The 21,241-nt window shown below is 43.8% G+C and overlaps 1 protein-coding gene across 1 annotated transcript in view; it reads left to right on the forward strand.

Moving 5' to 3' along the window:
* Positions 1-21,241, forward strand: part of cdk6 (cyclin dependent kinase 6) — a gene marked incomplete at its 5' end in the record, with an annotated part of 58,502 nt that overhangs the window by 15,367 nt on the left and 21,894 nt on the right. The window contains one exon of the mRNA XM_083764420.1: positions 4,008-4,175. Within this exon, the coding sequence (XP_083620546.1) occupies positions 4,008-4,175 (168 nt within the window). The remainder of the gene's footprint in view (positions 1-4,007; positions 4,176-21,241) is intronic.

Consider the following 21,241-nt stretch of genomic DNA (forward strand, 5'->3'; position numbering starts at 1 on the left):
TGGGGGGCAACCTCCACCCTGTGCCCCCCCCCCCCTCTTTATGGCCAGCGCAGCGGCCAAGCCTGCACCGTTTGCTAATGTTTTCTGCTTGAGTGTGCAGCCCCTTGTTTTCAGCTCCTTGAACCCCTCGCCAGCTGCTAGGCCAGTGAATAGTGCTGTGGGCCCCTGTCCATGTCACTTGTTGTGAGGTCTTGGCGGAGAGGGGGGGGGGGGTGTGTGTGTGTGTGTGTGTGTGTGTGTGTGTGTGTGTGTGTGTCTAAATGGGTTAATCTGCCCACATATCTCTCTCCATTCTGCCCCCAACTATACCACTAGTATCAACCACTGCCACTGGTGAGTCCTGGTGGGCTGCTACGTTTTCCAGTCGAGGAAATTATCTTTTTAAGGCTATCATTTGAGCCCACCCACCCAAACTCCCCTCTGTGTCTGTGTTATCTTCCCCTCGCTGTAACCGTTGGCTTTGTGCAACATATACTTGAAACTAGAGATGTCCCCGATACTGTATCGGGAAAAGTATCGGATCGGCCCTTATCGGTATTGTCTAACCACCGACACAGGGGTAAGCGGTTGACAGTTGACAGTTTGACACTATGGCAGGTAAATAAAATGTTGGGGCATGTGGAGTTTGCTTTGGAGTTGCCCAAACTGCAAGTGCACATTTGAGTGAGGAGCCTGCTATAAACACTATTCTCAGTCGGTGGACTTCAAAATGAGATCTTTTTTTCTTTTTGTATTATTATAAATATTATTCTCTGTATTCGGTATCGATATTCGGTATCGGCTAACACAGAAATTGTGGTATCGGGATATCCCTACTTGAAACCCGTTCAATATATCAAATAAAAATCACACACGTGTGAAATCAGTTGCGCTCCTATCATCGTACATAACGGCTTACATGAGGGAGGTTGTATAATTCTGAATTGACGACAATGAGCAAATTGTACTGTACTGTCCAAATCACTAACCACCTTGTCTCTGGTCCCACGTGGAAGAGGCCGGTACCCAGACAGCAGAGAGCTATAGCTACTAATGTCTAAGCTAAGTAATGTCTACCACAACTGCTGTTCTAAATCCTTTAAACCCATTATTGACCTTATACCGACCTTAAAACATGCCGTAGTTATGTCACCAATAATAGCGGTCCCTTATTGGCCAACGGTTTGCACCGACATCTACTAAATGGTAAATGGTGCATTTATATAGCGCCTTTATCCAAGGCGCTTTACAGAGATTGTGCATTACATTCACCCATTCACACACACATTCATACACCGATGGCAGCGGAAACCATGCAAGGCACCAACTAGCACATCGGGAGCAATTAGGGGTTCAGTGTCTTGCTCAAGGACACTTCGACAGTAACTCTGGGGGAGCCCGGGTTCGAACTGGCAACCTTACGGTTACCATCCAGGCACTTTACCCCTGAGCCACTGCCGCCCCGACTGACAGACGTACCGACAGCCGATTTGCTCAGACACATGACGTAAATTCTCCATTCATTGTCAATGGCATTCATCAATCATCATCGTACGTACATCATTATGGCGTATAATAGACACTATGTCTATTTGCTCAGAAACTATGTACGTAAAATTCTCCATTCATTGTCAATGGGAATATAATGTTTGTGTGTGCACACACACACACACACACCAAAATCTGGATATGGGAGGGGCTAGCGCCCCTCAAAAATAAGTGTAATAATCATAGTTGTGGTCTACGTTTTCGCTGGCAGTCAGTCCGATTGATTGAAACACAACCAAAAGTTGACATTATTTGCAGCAGCAAAACTGTGTATAAAAGCTGCTCTCGGCAGCTAGCTGCAAAGGGGTCATGGCTACAGTGTCCAAGGTTGTCTCTGAGGTCACCACTGGGGCATAAAAATAATGGGATGTCCAATTAGCTATAGCTGGACAGCTGCTAAGAAACAGAGGTTCATGCTTCTAGAATGAGGCCTCCCTTTCTGTCTCTCATGCTCTCTCTCCGTTTCTGTCTCATGCTCTCTCTCCCTTTGTCTCATGCTCTCTCTCCCTTTCTGTCTCTCATGCTCTCTCTCTCCCTTTCTGTCTCTCATGCTCTCTCCCTTTGTCTCATGCTCTCTCCCTTTCTGTCTCTCATGCTCTCTCTCTCCCTTTCTGTCTCTCATGCTCTCTCCCTTTCTGTCTCTCATGCTCTCTCTCTCCCTTTGTCTCTCATGCTCTCTCTCTCCCTTTCTGTCTCTCATGCTCTCTCTCCCTTTCTGTCTCATGCTCTCTCTCTCCCTTTCTGCCTCATGCTCTCTCTCCCTTTCTGTTTCATGCTCTCTCTCCCTTTCTGTCTCTCATGCTCTCTCTCTCCCTTTCTGTCTCATACTCTCTCTCCCTTTCTGTCTCTAATGCTCTCTCCCTTTGTCTCTCATGCTCTCTCTCTCCCCCTCAAATTTTCTCCCTCCCTCTGTCCCCCCCCCCCCCCCCCCCCAACCTCATCAGTTATCAAACATCTGCCCCAGTGTGCCTTAAAGAGACACAGGCCTCCCCTAGCTGATTCCCTCCATACATATAGCAGTGCTTCAGCCATTTGCTATAGTCTTTTGCTCCACTAGAGTCCCAGAGAGATCCAGGCCTGTTGTGGCTTGGCTCCACTAAACTAGAGTCCCAGAGAGATCCAGGCCTGTTGTGGCTTGGTTTGACGAGAGAAAAGAATGCAGGAGGAGGTCATCAGGCATATATATATATATATATATATATATATATATAAAATTAATCCCCCACACATCCAGATTGTGTTATCAGATTCCTACAGGTTGCTGTGAATTTAAAACGTTTGACAAATGATTCCAGGGCACCCCAGTGGCTCACCTAGCTCATACAAAAAGGCTGCATAGTCCTTCCCGGAGCTGACTCGGGTTCTTCGAATATGTCCCGAAGTTCTTTGTTATGCCTTTTCCTTTTCTCTGCCTCATTGTCCGCGTCGGGAATATAGTCTAAACAAATGGGAAAAGTCAAAAACAAGAATTGATTACATCAATTAATTACCAGCTGCCTTTATATCCCATGGCTGAGAGGTCGGCTAGAGGCAAACAGTGTTTGGTAAAAATTAATATATTGATGGGGGAAGAAAAGAAAAGAAAAGTAGAGGAACACACAATGGCATTAAGACATCAATCAAGCTTGATACAGATGAATAAACACATCCATATTTATCCGAATGAATTCTCCTTGGGTATACCTTCAATAAAAGTAAAATAACCTTACTTAATAGTAATACCACTCATATGAGCACAAATCAAACATTATTCAAAGGCAGTTTTACCTCCCCCAAATTAGCTGAGATGTCCAATAACTATACCCACAACTTGTATCGCATTGAAACCACTGCATGACTACAAAGACCCATGGCATGCGGCCGGGTTAATAGCGGCTAGCCGGCTACTCAGACGACCGAAAGTTATTTTGACCTGACATCAGATTCTAAAAATGTCTTCTACATCCTGACAGTTTTCTGAAAAAGCTATGTTTCTATGTCAGTCGTTCTTCGATTTAAAAAAAATAGCAGACATAAGTTGTAGATCTGCTATTTTTCAATAGCTAAAGCATAACATAATGCTAACACCAAAAGGGGTTTCCGCCCAAAATGGGTTAATAACATTCAAGCCTAAAATAAATCTTCAAACTGCATTCACTGTGGTACAACGAAAATATAATTAGGACAATTCCTCACGTCTGTGGCAGCCATGTTGCTTCTGTTTTTTTCTGGTGCCGGTCCTGTTGCATTCTGGGCAATTTCCAGTGAAAAGTCGACAAGTGGACTTGCTAAAGTGGGCCGATCAAGTTAACATCCGGGTATTTGGTCTGTACTTGGCCAAATGTGAACTTGAGAATTGGAATGGTACTTGGTCGATTAATGCCAATTAATCAAATCTTGTTTTGGCACAGTGGGGGCACAATAGCTACATTCACGAGATATGTTCTTTTCGTTTCAGCTCAGATTGTGTTAATTTGTTGTGTTTTGTCCCCCTATAACAGGATATGATGTACCAGCTACTCCAGGGCCTGGACTTCCTGCATTCCCACCGAGTGGTCCACCGCGACCTGAAGCCCCAGAACATCCTGGTGACCAGCAACGGCCAGATCAAACTGGCTGACTTTGGCCTGGCGCGCATCTACAGCTTCCAGATGGCCCTCACCTCTGTGGTACAGCACCCTATATAATATATATATATATATATATACTGTATTCTGTTCTTTTCTTTTCTTCTTTTCTGTTCACTTTCCACCAGTTGGCAACCGACTTCCAAAATTGGAACGTCAATTATGAATTGATTGGGCAAAACCATACCTATATTGACAATTTAATATATGATAACCCTAGCTTTTTCAGATTTTCCTTTTTTTTTGCATATTTTCCTACATAATGCCTAAAATGTTTAATACAAGAAATCATTGTCCTCGTGTAGGCCTAATCAACTGGGCAAGTTTCATGGTGATGGCTATTAATTCAAATTTTGACCTTTTCACCTATCACAAAATGCTCTACGCATGAACCCATTTTAGGACGGCAACGCATCTTTCCTTTTTAAGCACTTTTTGAACCGTTATTTTATACTTTAGCTGTTGAAAGATAACGCATCTACTAGCTCGTAGTGCGGCACCGAGTGCTTCATGTAGGTCTGCTATTTTTGAATCATTGTGACAATGTGGCGCACATCATTGAATATTAGCTTTCGCAGTGAACTTTTTATTTTAATTCTAAATCTTTGCGTCTGGGAGGTCCCTGAAAAAACATTTATTAAAGACATTTATTTCATGACATGCTAGTATGTGAAGAGTCTGCCTGTGCTATTAACTCATTTTGGATTAAAAAAAAAAGAGACATGACTGTCTCTGTATCAAAAAGAGTCATATAATTCTGGGGTTCCTTGACATAAAATAGTTTGAGAACCACTGATATAGAAACACAGCTCTTTCAGAAAACTAAAAAAAAAAATGTAGAAGACATTTGTAGAATCTGGTCTCGGTCCTAAATGGGTTAACCACAAGTCTTCCATCTGCTGTGTTGTGGCCACTGCGGCTGTGTCCGTTTCTCCATGTTCTATTCAGGGAGGGAAGTGGACTTTTGACCAGCTGCTATGCAATGGCAAGCCGAGTCTATCATCCACAAGCTAGTCCTCTAGTCAGTGGTCTAGTCCAGCTGCTTTTCTCATTGGCTGACGTATGTGCGCACCGCAAATATGTCCGGGCGGAAACGAACGACTCGGAACACAATAGTTCCACCTTTTAGAGAATGTTGGTTATAGCCAAACCCCGGACCCCCGCAGATAATAACAATGCAGCAGGTAATTAATTGATTTAATCAATTCTTGTTTCTTCTTTTTTGGCACTAAACCAGACATCTGTATGCTTGTTTGCTAGATTAATACATGCTACCAGTAAGACGCCCTGAGTGCACGCATCCCCCTGGGTGAGCGCTGGCGCTTTGGAATGGTTGGTCAGATCAACATATGCACTGTCAGAACAGGTCAGCTCCATATATGGAGATCCAAGGGTTGCAGCGGTGGCAGTTGAGTGTACAGGGTTTGATGAGGGGCCCAGGTAGGGCCGGGCCTGTTGAGAACTCTAGTTTTCACTACACTAATAACTTGGGGGCAGGCCCGTCTAGAGTTTGAATGGACAGGTGTCATTCAAAAGGGAGACGTCGAAGAGGCAGGATGGATTGGGAAGGATCAACATAATGGAATGTCAGAACAGGTCAGCTCCATATATGGAGGTCAGATGTAGAGTTGCTGGCCGGCTCCATATATGCAGCTCTGATCCAGTCTTCTCCATGTATGGCTATCCAGGGTTTGATGAGGTCAGTGTCGTGATCGGGAGATGCAGGTTTTCATATTAAACATAGTATCCAGATGCCCTTTTGTGGGAATCTAGTACTACTGCTGATGGGTAAAAAAAAAAAAGTTCAGGCAACCTAAAGCAAATGTAGAGCAAAGCCTTCACTGAATAGCTCATTTTAATGACACACAAATTCTGCGATATATCTGCACGATGGAACTCAAATTTCACCATCTCATCTTGATCAAAGATCAACTTATTGTCTCCACCAGTCTCTCTAGAGCCATTCAACGAAACCCGTCTTTCAGATTTCTCAGACTCCATCCTGATTTACTTTTGTTGCCCTTTTATCCAACCACCAGATGAAGGCAAGCTGCAATGTCCTACATTCCTATCCTGGTGGAGACCTGTGCCCAGAAGGGCACCTTTTCTAGTTTTATTTTATTCCATTTGATTTGATTCTGCAGCTCTATGCTGTATAGCAGTGTTGATTTCGTCGACTAATACTATGACAAAAAATGTCCGGCTACCTTTTATTCACTGAGAAACTAAATGGAAACTAAGCTATGATGACTAAAACTAACACTAAATATGTTGACAATTTTGTCAACAAATAAAAACTAAACTAAAATATTAGATAGGGATTAGTGGGCAAGAGAACCAGTATAAGTCATTTTACACTTGGTTACTTAAATATAAAAAAAAAATAGCCGATCCTCACGTTGTATTTTGGTGTCGTAATGACAGATTTTACACTTAAATAGCAGATCTACAAACTTACATTTCTGTCGACTAGATCAACTGTAGATTAAGTCGACTAAAATCTTATATTTAATCGACTAAAACGAGATATTTAGTCTACTAAAACGAGATATTTAGTCGACTAAAACTACACTAACATTCCATGTGACTAAAATGTGACTTAAATTCAAACTATTCAAGAGACTATGGGCTGTATTTTGCGTGTCTTAAGTACCATGTCTTATTACCTAACTTGAGTAAACTAAAGACCTGGAGGCGTGATCAATGCTCTTTGGCCACTCAGAATAGCCAAATGGCATTGACCACGCCTCCAGGTCTTTAGTTTAGGTAATAAGACCTGGTACTTAAGACACGCAAAATACAGCCCTATGACTCAAACTAAATTCAAAATTTGCCGTCAAAATCAACACTGTTACTGTAGCACTTAGTTCACTGCACTGCAGAGAACCATTTTATATCGATGTACCCGTCACCTCCAAATACAATACAGGAGCAAAAGGCTAGCTAGCTCCAGGGTTTTTTCACCTGCTCACTTGCTCCCATTCTCTCCTTCCTAACAGACAGTATACCTTTTTATATTCAATTGATTTTTGATTCATGGCCCCTCCATTTGAACAAAAAGAGTGAAATTGTCCTTTTGAAGTCTATACTCTTAATATTATGGTTTTGGGGTCCGAAGTTCATCAGATGGGAGGACCGTGTGTTTGTGTATTTGAGCAGTATATATGCATGCTTTACAGGTGGCCATCTGTATACGTGCCAAGCGTATGCTTGTCACACACACCACCCACCCCGTTCTCCAGAGACAGAGATGAAAAAGCCGCTAATGTGATGTAGTGGGCAGTTAAAGGGCAGCCGCTTGGCAGTCTGGCCAGGGGCCCGGCTCAATGATAGGGGCCTCAGTGTGTAAAGCGAGAGCCCCCCGGGGGCCTCCCGTGGCCAGTCTCAGGAAGTCCCTCGGCGGCCCGTCGGGGCAGACAGAGACGGTATATGGACAAGGGTAGAAGGACAGGCATCGCTCCCCTTCCCACTGTCGGGGCCTTTTGAGGTCCTGACTGTCGAGCACTAGGCTCTGATGACCAGATAAAACAGGAGAAAAGGACGGGAGAGAATGAGAGCGACTGAAAGGGGGAGTCCTTTTGGATGAGCTTGAAGCGGGGGAGAGATGAGAGCATCGGTTAATATATATATATATATATACGGAATGATGCTAGAGGTTTGCGTCCGATGCCCCCGATCCCAATTTTGATTAACCGCTTAACGTTTTAAGACCGATTATTGAACCAGGAAAAGAAAATCTATTATCAATTTTCAAAAGCTTAGATTTGGTTCAAGTTTTTTTTTAATGTAGGAAAAATGGCACACAATTTTTTTTATTTTTAATAATGACATAGAAATGGGGACACCAGGTTGAGAGTGGCTTAACCCATTCAGGACGGGAACCCCTTTTGGTGCTTAAAGCATTATGTTATACATTAGCTATTGAAAAGTCTTGAAAATGTGGTGCAAATCTTTGAATATATATTTAAAAAAATCAGAGCGAACGTTTTTAACTCAAATCTTTACTTCTGGGGCGGTCCCTGGAACTACATATTTTCAGATGGGGGGTCCCCCAGCATTATACAGATTCTGTCTGTCTGTCAACAAAATCCCCCCAGAATAGGGACGCTAGGGTTCATGTGGTAAATAGCTTTGACCGTTGAGCTCAGGGAAGATCAAATGAAGGAACTCACCATGTCAAATGTGGACAAAAGTCAGCCGTCAAACATGGTTACTATTGATGGTTTGGTTCTACTATTGAATTCACGGCTGAGGAGACGCTGGCGTGAGTTCATGCAGATCCGATGGAACCGTGGAGAGTATACGAGGCAGTCAAGGCAACTGCAGTGTTTTTTCACCGTGTTGATTTTGACAGCAGATTTTAGTCCTAGTCTTTAGCTTTAGTCACATTTTAGTCACCTGGAGTGTTTTAGTGTTGGTTTAGTTTTAGTCGACTAAATCTACACTTTATGTAGTCAACCAAAATGTATTTTCAGCATGCAACCAGCTGTAAAATTACTTTTTATTTTACTTATACTGTCTGGATCTCTTGTCCACTAGTCCCTTCCTAACATTCTAGTCTAGTTTGTCAATATATTTAGTCTTAGCTTTAGTCATCATAGCTTAGTTTCCATTTAGTTTTCGTCAGGAACAAATGTTTACCTGTGAATATTCAAAAACGTTTTAAGGAGAGAGATGGTAATTATGACTTACGAAACAAACACAATTTTAAAAGGACAATAATTATTCATTCAACAGTGAAAATAAATGTGCATTTCAATATATGGTGTTACAAATTTAAAAATTAAAGTGCACAAATTAAAAAAATAAAGTGTGCAAAAATATTAAACAGTTCAAGCACTGCTATAAGCAGTCACAAAATTATGAACAGTTGATTGACTAGGATTTGTTTTACTCTGTGATCTTTTTATTCTTTACTATAGAGAAGGTCTTGTTATTACTTTAATTATGATGGATTTGCAATTACTGTATGCAATATAATGGTTTTATTATTATTGATATTATTATTATTATCATTATTAAATTAATAACTTCATTTTTGTATTATAACATACAATACATACAATATATGTAAAGGTAGGAAGGGGGTCGGACAATATAAGCATTGCTTCCCTCTGTCCCTTCTTGAACAAAATAGTTTATTTGTACGTTTTATGTTCTAGATAAATAAAGATCAAACAAAGTCAGCAAAAAAAGTTTGAGCCAACTGACGGTGTGAATTTCCATTGTGACTAATAATAATAATAGCTCAAATTTATATAGCGCTTTTCTAAATACCCACTAGGAACAGACTTTATTAAGAAAAGAAAAAAACAAAGCAAAACATAACGGGTACGACAACAGTACAGGGTTAAAAAGATATAAGGATAAACGAGACCTCAGCTGAAAACTAGATGTTTTCTTTTTTTTATTGCTGGTGGGGGAGGTCCTTGTTGACATTCTAGTCATGGTTATGCAGCCATCTTGCCAGCAAGGTGCTACCTAGGTGCTACTTCCCATAGACAGTCCATTCATCCAAACAGAACAGTCCTCTCTGATTATATTAAACAACGTCAAACTCACCAACATTGCAGCTGTAGGGAAAGCTTGAGTTATCCTCTTTCAATGTGTTTGTTTCATAAAAATCCACCGTAGACATGTTATGAGCTACTTCCTGTCAGAAAATAATCATCTGCAAGGAATTTCTTAAGTATCAGAGTATGGAAGCGCTCATTATCAGTAAAGCAACCTCCTGCTGCAATTCAAAACAGGTGGTACGCATGGGCCGTTGAGTGATAGTCAATGAGCGCTTCCAAACTCCAACACAATCACACAATTTCTTGACAGGAAGTAGCTCATAAAATGTCATGAAACATCACACAATTTCTTGACAGGAAGTAGCTCATAAAATGTCATGAAACAAACACTTTGCAGATAGAGGCTAATTCAAGCTTTCCCTACAGCTGCAATGTTGGTGATTTTGACGTCGTTTCATATAATTAGAGATTAGAGATGACTTCCCTGTTTGGATGAATGGGCTCTCTATGGGAAGTATCACCTAGGTAGCACCTTGCTGGCAAGATGGCTGCGGTCTGAATAAAGACAATTATTGCTTTATTGGGTCGTCAACGTCAACTCACAGTTGACAGTTTTTTGTATTGAGTTGTGCTTGAAATGTACTGTAATTCTGCAAATTGTCAATAAATACTTCAATCAATCAATCAATCAATCAATGGGATGCATAGCAAGTGTTTCCCAAATGGTAATCTATCATACTAGGGATGTGCTTACTGTCTTTACTGACGGAAGATTGTACATCATTGACATTCGTTCCTCTTGGATTAAAAAAATATATATATTTAATTTAAAAAGAAATAGCAGACCTACAAGCTCGTAGCGTGCCACTCGGTGCCGCGCTATGAGCTTGTAGATCTGCTATTTTTCAATAGCTAAAGCATAACATAATGCTAACACCAAAAGGGGTTCCCGCCCAAAATGGGTTAACAATACTTAACACTCTTGAGAGTGTAAAAATGAAAGTTCATAAGGGTCCATTTGGTTTATTTTTAAACTCTAGTTAAAGATCTATAAGGTTCCATTTGGTTACCAACTCCATTTAGCTGGGGACCACCTGGAACCTCCTCGAGGACCACTGTTGGTCCCCGGACCACTGGTTGAAAACCACTGATATGGACTAATAACGGAAAAGTATAAAACCTAGCATAAAATAAGATTCAAGCACAGACCAATATATCGAGCATGCACGCAATACTTTTAGTTTCAGCGGAATCCTCACGTAATTGCATTACTGGAATTTAAGCTGATCTTGGCTGGAACGATCTTTGAAGGGTCCCCTAATAAAAAGCCCTCGCTTAAGCTCCTATACCAACTTTGACATTTGTAACTGTTAATGGTGAACTTTGGTTGAAATCTGCGATTTTTTTTGTATCCCTTTTGTCACCATTTCAATTGAACATCCTTTTTCACTTCCTATTGTAGATATTTGTGAATGATGTACTGGGTAACTAGGAGGAAGTGACATTTCAGCTGACCAATGTACACGTGGCGACGCGCTGGGGTACGCAATGTAGCAGTGTTGATTTTTGTCGACTACTACTATGAGTGAAAGTTTCGTCGACTGACCTGAGATCTGATTCTAAAAATGTCTTCTACCTCCTGACAGTTTTCCATTCTGACCTGAGATCAGATTCTAACTAGATAAAGTGCCAATCGGCACAGGTCTCCACCAGGATTCTTCCTCAGCCTAGTGGGAATATGCGTGCACAGTTTCATCGCAATCGGACGCTGCCGAGTTGTGGCCATTTGCTACTCCTGAAAACTGTAGGAGCCAATCGTGGCCAATCAGGATGGAATATGAGAAATCAAACAAACCTGTGTTGATCACATGACTATGGAGATCATGTGTACCGATTCGCGTGAAATTTGGATAAAGTCTGAAGGAGTAATAATAGAAAATGTGTTTTACATATGTGGGCCTCCTGGTGGCGCTATAAAGAGCAGATGTGAAAAATTCCAGACAAAGGTTTTTCCTTGGCCTCTAGGGAGTTGGCATACAAAGTGATCCACAGATTCGTGCAGTTAGAGGTAAAAACACTTTTCGGCCAGTTATAGCGCCACCTTGAGGCTGAGTTGAAATTGTTCATGTGGCATTTTGTCCTCGGCCTAGTGGGAATGTGGGTGCACAATTTCAAGGAAATCACGCGATGTGTTCATGATTTGCAGCATTTTGTTTGAAACTGAGCACTCCTGTGAACTTTGGAAGCCAATCTTAACCAATCAGGATGGAGTCTGAGAAATCTGAAAGACTCGTTTCGTTGAATGGCTGTAGAGAGACTGTGTACCAATTTGCGTGATGTTTGGACAAAATCTGTAGGTGTACTGTGCAAAAAGTTGTTTTGCACAAAGCGGCCTCCTGGTGGCGCTATAACAGGCCGTTCTGGAAAGTTTGGGGCAGAGGTTCATCGTTGGCATCCAGGGAGTGTGTGTGCAAAATTTGGCATCGACCGGGTTAACGGTGGCCGAGATTAGCTACTAACGGACGGACACACACACACACACACACACACACGGACGGACACACGGACGGACGGAGTGCAAAACATACTCTCCCCACATGCCTTCGGCCTGGTGGAGACAAAAATGTCTTCTATGTCAGTCGATTTTTCAAAAATAGCAGACCTACAAGCTCGTAGCGCGCCACTCGGTGACGCGCTATGAGCTTGTAGATCTGCTATTTTTCAATAGCTAAAGCATAACATAGTGCTAACACCAAAATGGATTCCCGCCCAGAATGGGTTAAGACTAAATAGAAACTATATGAAGACTAAATTCGTCAACAAATAAAAACTAGACTAAAATGTTAGGAAGGGACTAGTGGACAAACATCCAGTGTATAAGTCATTTTACACTTGGTTGCATACTGAAAATACGCGACGCGCTGTGAGCTTGGTAGATCTGCTATTTTCAGTTTGCAACCAAAAACTAGACTACTAAACTACTAGAAACTACAATTACATTTGGTTGCATACTGAAAATAGCAGATCTACAAGCTCACAACTTGTGTGTGTGTGTGTGTGTGTGTGTGTGTGTGTGTGTGTGTGTGTGTGTGTTCTCTCTCAAATCTTTTCTGATGAGGAGGAAACCTTTTCTCATTCTCTAGCCAGTCAAGGCTGTTTTGCCTGGGAATTCACCTTAGGGCCTATAGTGGCTACGAGATACTGAATACCCCCCCCAACATGCACGCATGTAGTATGTACATTCAAACATGTAGGCACGTACACACGCAGTAACTTACACACACTTCCTTCCTTGTTTGTTCTCATTTGGAGAGTGTGTTTGAGTGTGTGTGTGTGCGTGCGTGCGTGCGTGTGCGTGCGGACTGATAGGGGGATTCCAGGCTCGGGAACATTCATCTGGAACTGGAGATCCCGTGCTCACATTGCAACGCACGCACACACACTCTTCCATTTAACATTTCCTCTTAGTAATACAGGCAAATTCACAGTGCATACATTCAGACACACACACACACACATTCACATTCTGTTCTGGAGGTTCTTCCCCTTTACCCAACGGACCAGTACTCACTTATTTAGTCACCTAGTGGCCGTGCTTACTGGCAGACAGATGGCTCTGAAGACAGAACTGTCACTGTTTTAAGCTAACGACACACACACACACACGCACACGCACACACACACACTACTCTCTCACTTTCAATGTGACTCATTAACAGCTTCTGCAATGACGAGACAGACAGGGAGAGCATTTGCATAAAGCTGTCAAAAGAGCCTCTCACATTTTCTTTCTTTTTTTTCCTTCTCTTCTCTCCATTACACTCAGTGGTTCTCAAAGTGTGGCCCGGGGCCCCCCGGGGCTCCTTGAGTGTGTGCGTACTCCAGGAGGGGGGGGGGGGGGTCCCTCAGAAAAGTTACTTTAACAGTATTAACAACTTTAACCGAATGCACCAGCTGTTTGAAAATGGCAGATATACAGTCACAACTTGCCGTGATGTGACACTTTGTGAGCTTATAGATCTGGTATGTTCTGACAGTCTTGAAGAATATATATTAAGAGCACACAGAAATCCTTCTAGAAGCGGAACCACTATTGCAGAACCCACTGCGAATAACTTAACGTGTGTGTGTGTGTGTGTGTGTGTGTGTGTGTGTGTGTGTGTGTGTGTGTGTGTGTGTGTGTGTGTGTGTGTGTGTGTGTGTGTGTGTGTGTGTGTGTGTGTGTGTGTGTGTGTGTGTGTGTGTGTGTGTGTGTGTGCGCCTTACTGCCCCAGCCATAAGCATGTCATGCACACACATAGATAAACTGTTTGCATCGCCGTGAGATCGCATGATGAATGTGATTGTGTGTGTCTCTTGCTGCTAAATAATGCAAACGCTGTGACTGATGGCCCCATTGAACGACATCAGACGCACGGCCCCCACCCGTCCCATATAGCCCATTCAACCACCCATACACACTCTCACACACACTCTCACACACACACACACACACACACACACACACACACACACACACACTTCCTTCCCCCTGTCTGCTCTGATTGGGAAATAACTGTGTGTCCACGGTCCCTCAAGCTTAGAGAGAGAGAGAGAGAGAGAGAGAGAGACCACCCATTAGGCTGGTTCATGGGGCAAGATTATGGTGCCCCTGCTGGTGGTCCCTGGTGGTCTGTTGCCTTTTTGTTGATGGTCTTATAATGACCCCCGCCCTGGTCTCTGTCTTGAGGCTCATTGTGTGCTCTCTTGAGTGACAGGAGGCGGAGAGGTGGCAGCGCAAAGCTGACGTGTTAAGCTGTCGCGCCAGAGAGACAGAGCAGGGAGATCGGTATTCCTTTTTTTTTTTTTTTCTGAATCAAAATTGCATAGATACTCGTCCAGTGTGCGTTGGGACAAGCTGACACTTTGTATTATTTTATTTTTAGTCGCGCTCTCCTCTTAATACAACGCAGGTCCCTTGACCAAAGTAATCTGGTCATTACCGATAGTGTTCCACTTTCAAGTTATCTGTTATAAGCATTATGAGCGAGAGATGTCACTGTACTGTCGATAAGCCAGCTCACATGTCCAGTGCTTTAGCTATTTAAAAATAGCAGATCTACAAGCTCGTGGCGCGCTACGAGCTTGTAGGTCTGCTATTTTTGGAAAAATCGAAGAGCGACTGACATAGAAGACATTTTTTTTAATCTGATCTCAGGTCAGAATGGAAAACTGTCAGGATGCAGAAGACACTTTCAGAATCTGATCTCAGGTCAGAATGGTTGTGCCAGTGTCGGTTGACCAACATGTCGTCTTCTCCTGGCTTGTTTTCATAATGCTGGCCTCCAGCGACCCCCAACCAACCCAGTGTTGATTTCGTCAAATAATGCCACGAAGAAAGATGGAAACTAGATAAAACTACAGGGGGATATAGTTTTGCATATAGGGACCACGGTCAATCCTTCTCTTAAGTGGGGCTGTTATTGGGTTCTGGCCTAATGGAGTGGTATTTTATGGGTTTTTTTAGCCTCATTTCTGTCATCTGGCCCCCTAAAGCAGACTGACGATGACTAAACGGCATCCATTTGATTTGATCAAACTGAGCCAGTGGCCCCTGAAGCAGAACAAAGGAAGGCCATATAAAGGCCATGTGCAGCCGACTATATTAGATCAAGGACTTTTAGGTTGGGCGATATTAAAAGCATAAAAAGGAGGGTGCTTGACTACAGTCTGCGGTTGTCCTGAAGAACATTCGATGGGTTCATGTGTGTTTTTTTTTATTTTATTTATAGTGTAAGCAGTCCCAGTCCCCTTTTTTAATTCTTGCCATTCATGTCCTGACAGATGAGTACAGGTTTAGCGCGTCGTCACACTCGCTGTAGCTAACAATTAGTTCACAAAGTGCACACCTACCCCCTAATTGCTCCCGATGAGCAGGTTGTGCCTGACACACACACACACACACAGACACCAGTAAAACACCCTGAGGGTGAGAAGCGAATGCACGCTTCCGCCTGGGCGACAGCAGACTGCTGAGCGAGCGCTGGCGCTTTGGCACGGGGGGGAAGGGGGGACATATGGAATGAATTTCATACTGGCCAATGGCCATATATGGGAGCGTGTCTTGAGTGTACAGGGTTTGATGAGGTCAGATCAACATAAGGAATGTCAGAACAGGTCAGCTCCATATATATGGAGATCTAAGGGTGTCAGTGGGGGACAGTGTCTTCAGTGTACAGGATTTGATGAGGGGCCCAGGTAGGGCCGGGCCTTAAGTTGAGGCCTGTTGACTGTTGAGAACTCTAGTTTTCGCCGGTGGCCGAGCGCGAGTGCACTGATAACTTTGGTGCAGGTATGCCGCGCTGCGAGGTCCCTTTTCGTTCCCGTGTCTTTGGCACTATTTCAATGCATTTTTGCACAGACAATACCATTCTGGACTTTGGGTTAAAAGTTCTCTGCAATAATAGTAATCCTTGGCCCAGGCCGTAGCGTAACGGTCTGGGCACCGGACTGGTGATCCAGTCGCGGTGTGCCGCGGGTTCGACTCCCGAACCCGACACGGCCTTTACCGCATGTCATCCCCCCATCTCTGTCCCGTTTCCTGTCAGCCTACTGTCTGTCCCTTAAAAAATCAATAAAAGGCGTAAGCCGCAAAAAAAAAATCTTAAAAAAATAAATAATAATAGTAATCCTGCAGTATTTTGTCACAAGCCAGAAATGTATATGAAAGTACCAAACAACAAAAATTGTCTGCTGCTGTTTTTGCTTGTAAAATGTGTTTGGCAACACAAAATCTTTCTCAAATGAAAAGAAATACATATGCCTAACATCTGAAACAAGTATTGGTGCCTTAGCCAAGCGCTTCAACGTAAGTGATTGGCACCCAGCACAATGAAACATACACATAGTGAATTTAGCCAAAAGCTTATGTTCCATACATGAAAAAATGTCACAACCTACTGTGTAATGAAAGGCAGAAAAGAGAAGCAGCCCACCTTGGCCCAAAATGGCTGAAAATATATCAAAATGTTACCACGCCCCCCTAAATTGGAATAATGCAAACAATGGATAAGACTACAAATAAAAGCACTAAAGGTCCGAAGTACCACAGAGTGTCACAGCATCTGACATTTGTACACCTCCCCCCCCCCCCCCCCCCCCCCCGCCCAGCTCAAGTGGAGTTATAGTCTACTTGCCAGCTCATAGAGTCCCATTGTGAACTCAGACATGTTGAGTACACCAACATTTTATATTACGCTTTTTGAATCTTGAAAATGTGGCGCAAATCTTTGAATATACATTATTTCACAGTGAAATTTTCCTCTCTCCCTCTCCAGACTCCCTAATGATAATCTGCATGAACGGTTATGCAGAAGAGACCTTTTTACAGTACAATAATGTTTCAAGTTTACACATATATACAAATAAACAGGCCCAACGCCATGAACAATATTAGTTTGCCTCTTCTACAAAAATTAAAGTTACTGTCGCTCGTGCCAATTGTCATTCTCTTGTATTATATCGTACTTGTATTATTTATTTATTTATCTTCCACCTCTGAGGAAACTCTGGTAAGGCTGGCAGTGTCGGTATAGGCCAATCAGAGGCAGGCGGGGCGTTGCCATGTCTATGCTCTGACGTATTAAAGATATACGTGCTGTGACGGGGTCAGCTACATGTATAGCTTAACTTGCCCAACACTGCAGATAACCATGACTCTTAGCTAATAGGCCTATTAATTAACTTTAATTGACCTGGTGCTTACTCCACTATATGTGCAGGTATTCGAGGGCATGCGCGTGACATCATCGTCCAACCCGGACGTTATGCAGGAACGCCTATACTGAGTGGCCAAAAAACCACTTCCTGCAGGCCTTGACGGCTCTCATACATCCAAACGGAAAAGTCAATCTGATTGCATTACACGACGTTAAACTCACTTTGCATGTTGCTTTGCCACTCGATTTGCCAATCGATGTCCCATTCAATTTATGCATGTGCATACCCTCTATTCTTACTCGGGGGGGGGGGGGGGGGGGGGGGGGGGGGGAATTATCTTGTTGAAGAGACTTTTGAAAGAGGGATTGGTCCTCCTCGGTCCGTGTCCAGAGATGAAGTGGACCCGCTGCTCCCTGCCTGGCTGTGGTCCTCCTCGGTCCGTGTCCAGAGATGAAGTGGACCCGCTGCTCCCTGCCTGGCTGAATCCACGGTCCTCCTCGGTCCGTGTCCAGAGATGAAGTGGACCCGCTGCTCCCTGCCTGGCTGAATCCACGGTCCTCCTCGGTCCGTGTCCAGAGATGAAGTGGACCCGCTGCTCCCTGCCTGGCTGAATCCACGTCTTTGTTTGATGCCAGACAATGTGCTTCCACTCAGCGTTTTGATTTCGTCGACCGATACTGTGACGAGAAAATGTTCGACTACCACTTTTTAATGAAAACTAAGCTTTGATGACTATGATGATGATGAGATGAGATATACTTTGTTTAATCCCCGAGGGGGAAATTGAGACGTTATACAGCAGCATAATGTGACACATTACATAAGTAAACGAACTAAAGACTACTGGACAAACGACAGACGCAGGTGGACAAGAACACAGTCGACCTGCAGGGCCATCATAGCATGCATGACTAAAACTAAGGCTAAATATAGTAACAATTTACTAGTCAACAAATAAAAATTTGACTTGACATGTTAGCGAGTGACTCGTGGACAAGGGATCCGGTGTAAGTAAAAACACAAGTCATTTTACTACTTGGTGGCATGCTGAAAATAGCACGTCGTGAGCATGTTAGATCGGCCATTTTCAGCAAGCGTAGAATCGGCATCGAGGCCCGCCGAAACACACTTTAGTCGACAGAATCAACTGTAGATTCAGTCGACTGAAATCTTAAGATATTTAGTCGACGAACGCTCTTGCGACATTCCAGGTGACGAAAAAAACGAAACTAAAGGAAGTTTCATTCCAAAGACTATATATATGACTAAAACTAAAAGAAGAAAATAAATGGCTGCCAAAAACAACACTGTTTCCACTCTGCAGGGGGAGAGAGAGAGAGAGAGAGAGAGAGAGGCGCAGGCGGGTCAAGGGAAAAACCCTTGCGCAGCACACAGGAGAAGCACGTGCAGCAGCAGCACTCTGGGAATGTTTTAGATATCCTCCTCGAAACGGCTCCGCATGCACCAGGAAAAAAGAAAAGAAAAGAGAAGGCCAACCTCTGTGCTCTCATACATACTGCAGCCGCTGGAGGGGAGGGGGGGGGGAGCAAACACACACATACAGTACAATACAGTGCACAGACTGCGCACACAGACAGACGCATGCTGGCATGCAGGCACACACACGCGGGGTGTAGACACATTTGCATTCGCGCACGCATGCACACAATGCACAGTATGCGGGCCTTATTTGGTATTTCCTGTGTATAACCCCTTCCACCACCACAACACCAACACCACCAGTTTGTGCGGTGGACTAGCAGTAGCCCTCCACATGCACGCACACACACACACACACACACACACCTCTTACTTCAATACTCCTCTCAGTCTATATTAAGTATATCGATGGCTGTTTGGCAATCGTCCAGGTGGGGAAAAGGGGGACTGCTGTGTGTGTGTGCGTGTGGTTGTGTATATATGCACGTGCGTGCACGCTGCGGCATCTGGATATTAAAGTCTTGCCTGTACCAGCAGCAGCAGCGGCGGCTGGAGAGGAAGGGGGGGGGGATGTTGGGGGGGGGGGGAGAAGAAAAAAATGACAGCATGTATCAGGAATTTTCCAGCTAATGATGTGCGGATGTGGTGGTGCTGGTGGGAGAGAGAGAGAGAGAGAGAGAGAGAGCCACTGACTGAGGCCGTCTTTGTTTGGCTCGCCCAGCAGGGCCCCACCACGGCGCATTCCTGTACGCTGTGCATACTTTGGCAACTGTTGTTGTGCCCCCCCCTCACCCCCCCCCCCCTTTTTCTCTCTCTTTTTACTGTATACAGTTAGCAGCACGCCGCTCATGCACTTTTCCTCACGACGCTACGACGCTATAGCTAGCCTCTCGCCGTGTCCTCTCTCTCTCTCTCTCTCTCTCTCTCTCTCTCTCTCTCTCTCTCTCTCTCTCTCTCTCTCTCTCATCCATGTGCTCTCTCTTTTGTTCCTTGTATCCCCCCCCCCCCCCCCCGATGCCTGGTGTCTTGTATAGTTTTAGTGTTAGTCTAGTTTTAGTCGACTAAATCTACGTTTTATTCAGTCGACTAAAATGTATTTTGGCGGTGCCTCGATGCCGTCGCAACGGCAGATTTTTACACTTGCTGAACATTGCCGATCTACATGCTCACAACGTGTCGCGCTGAAACCAAGTGTAAAATGACGTGTCTTTTACTTCTACTGGATCTCTTGTCCGCCACTATAGTCCAATATATTCATGCGCCCCTCCCTTTCTCCTATTTAAACAAATAAAGACAACACTGGTATAGAAGTGAAATAATAATGGTGTTTACAACATGGCTGACTGCTGGTGCTCTGGAACGGGGGGGGGGGGGGGGAGAGAGACACAACGTCGTTGCCTCGACTCCTCCGAGCGCATACTGTAGTTTCACACAGATTTACTCCTCAACATCCGCTCCGGTCTCCGTTATACCCCCACTGTACTCAAGGCTGCCTTTGATGCCACGATGAAGAAGCCCTTATTTTACTGTTTTCTGGTGGACATTTGGTTTAGGACACTTATTTTTTTCTTTTTTTTAAACCCATGTAGGACTGGAGCGCATCTATTGTCGCTTTAGAGTTTAATCACTTTAACCATTATTTGTAACTTTAGCTGTTGAAAAAATAGCAGATCTACAAGCTCGTACAGCGCGGCACTCTGTGCCACACAGTTTTCTGAAAAACGTATGTTTCTGTCAGTGGTGTTCAACCTTTTTCATGTCAAGGACCCCCAGAATTATCTGTATTTGGCCGCGGACCCCCATCTGAAAATATGTTGTTTCAGGGACCCCCCCTCCGGAAGCAAAGATATGAGTTAAAAATGTTTGCTTGGAAATAATAAATATTCAAAGATTTCGCCACATTTTGCCGATTTTTCAAAAATGGAGAATGTGGCTTGTATTGATCTGCTATTTTTCAATAGCTATGTATAACATAATAAAACACCAAAAGGGGTTCCCGTCCAAAATGGGTAAAATACAGGGCACAAAGTACGGGATACGGGTAATAGTGATGACGATAATAAAATAAAAAAGCTAGTGTCATTTCGAGGGATACCAAGTTTCAGGACCACAAACTTTGATCATACCTTGACCACAAATAAACACACAGTATACTACATGTGCATGTGAGGCAGCGGCGGTGGCTCAGCGGTATAGAGTGACCGGATGGCAACCACAAGGTTCCCATAGTTCGATCCCACCAGGGCTCCCCCAGAGTTGGTGTCGAAGTGTCCTTGAGCAAGACACTGAACCCCTAATTGCTCCTGGTGTGCAGGTCGGTGCCTTGCATGCGTTCCTCCGCCGCCATCGGCGTGTGAACGTGTGCGTGAATGGGTGAATGTAACGTGAATTTAACGCACAATCTATGTAAAGTGCCTCTATGTAAAAACGCGCATGGCGGGCTTTGTCACCCAC

This window comes from Protomyctophum parallelum (assembly GCF_964188405.1).
Source record: "Protomyctophum parallelum genome assembly, chromosome: 1".
Lineage (NCBI taxonomy): Eukaryota > Metazoa > Chordata > Actinopteri > Myctophiformes > Myctophidae > Protomyctophum > Protomyctophum parallelum.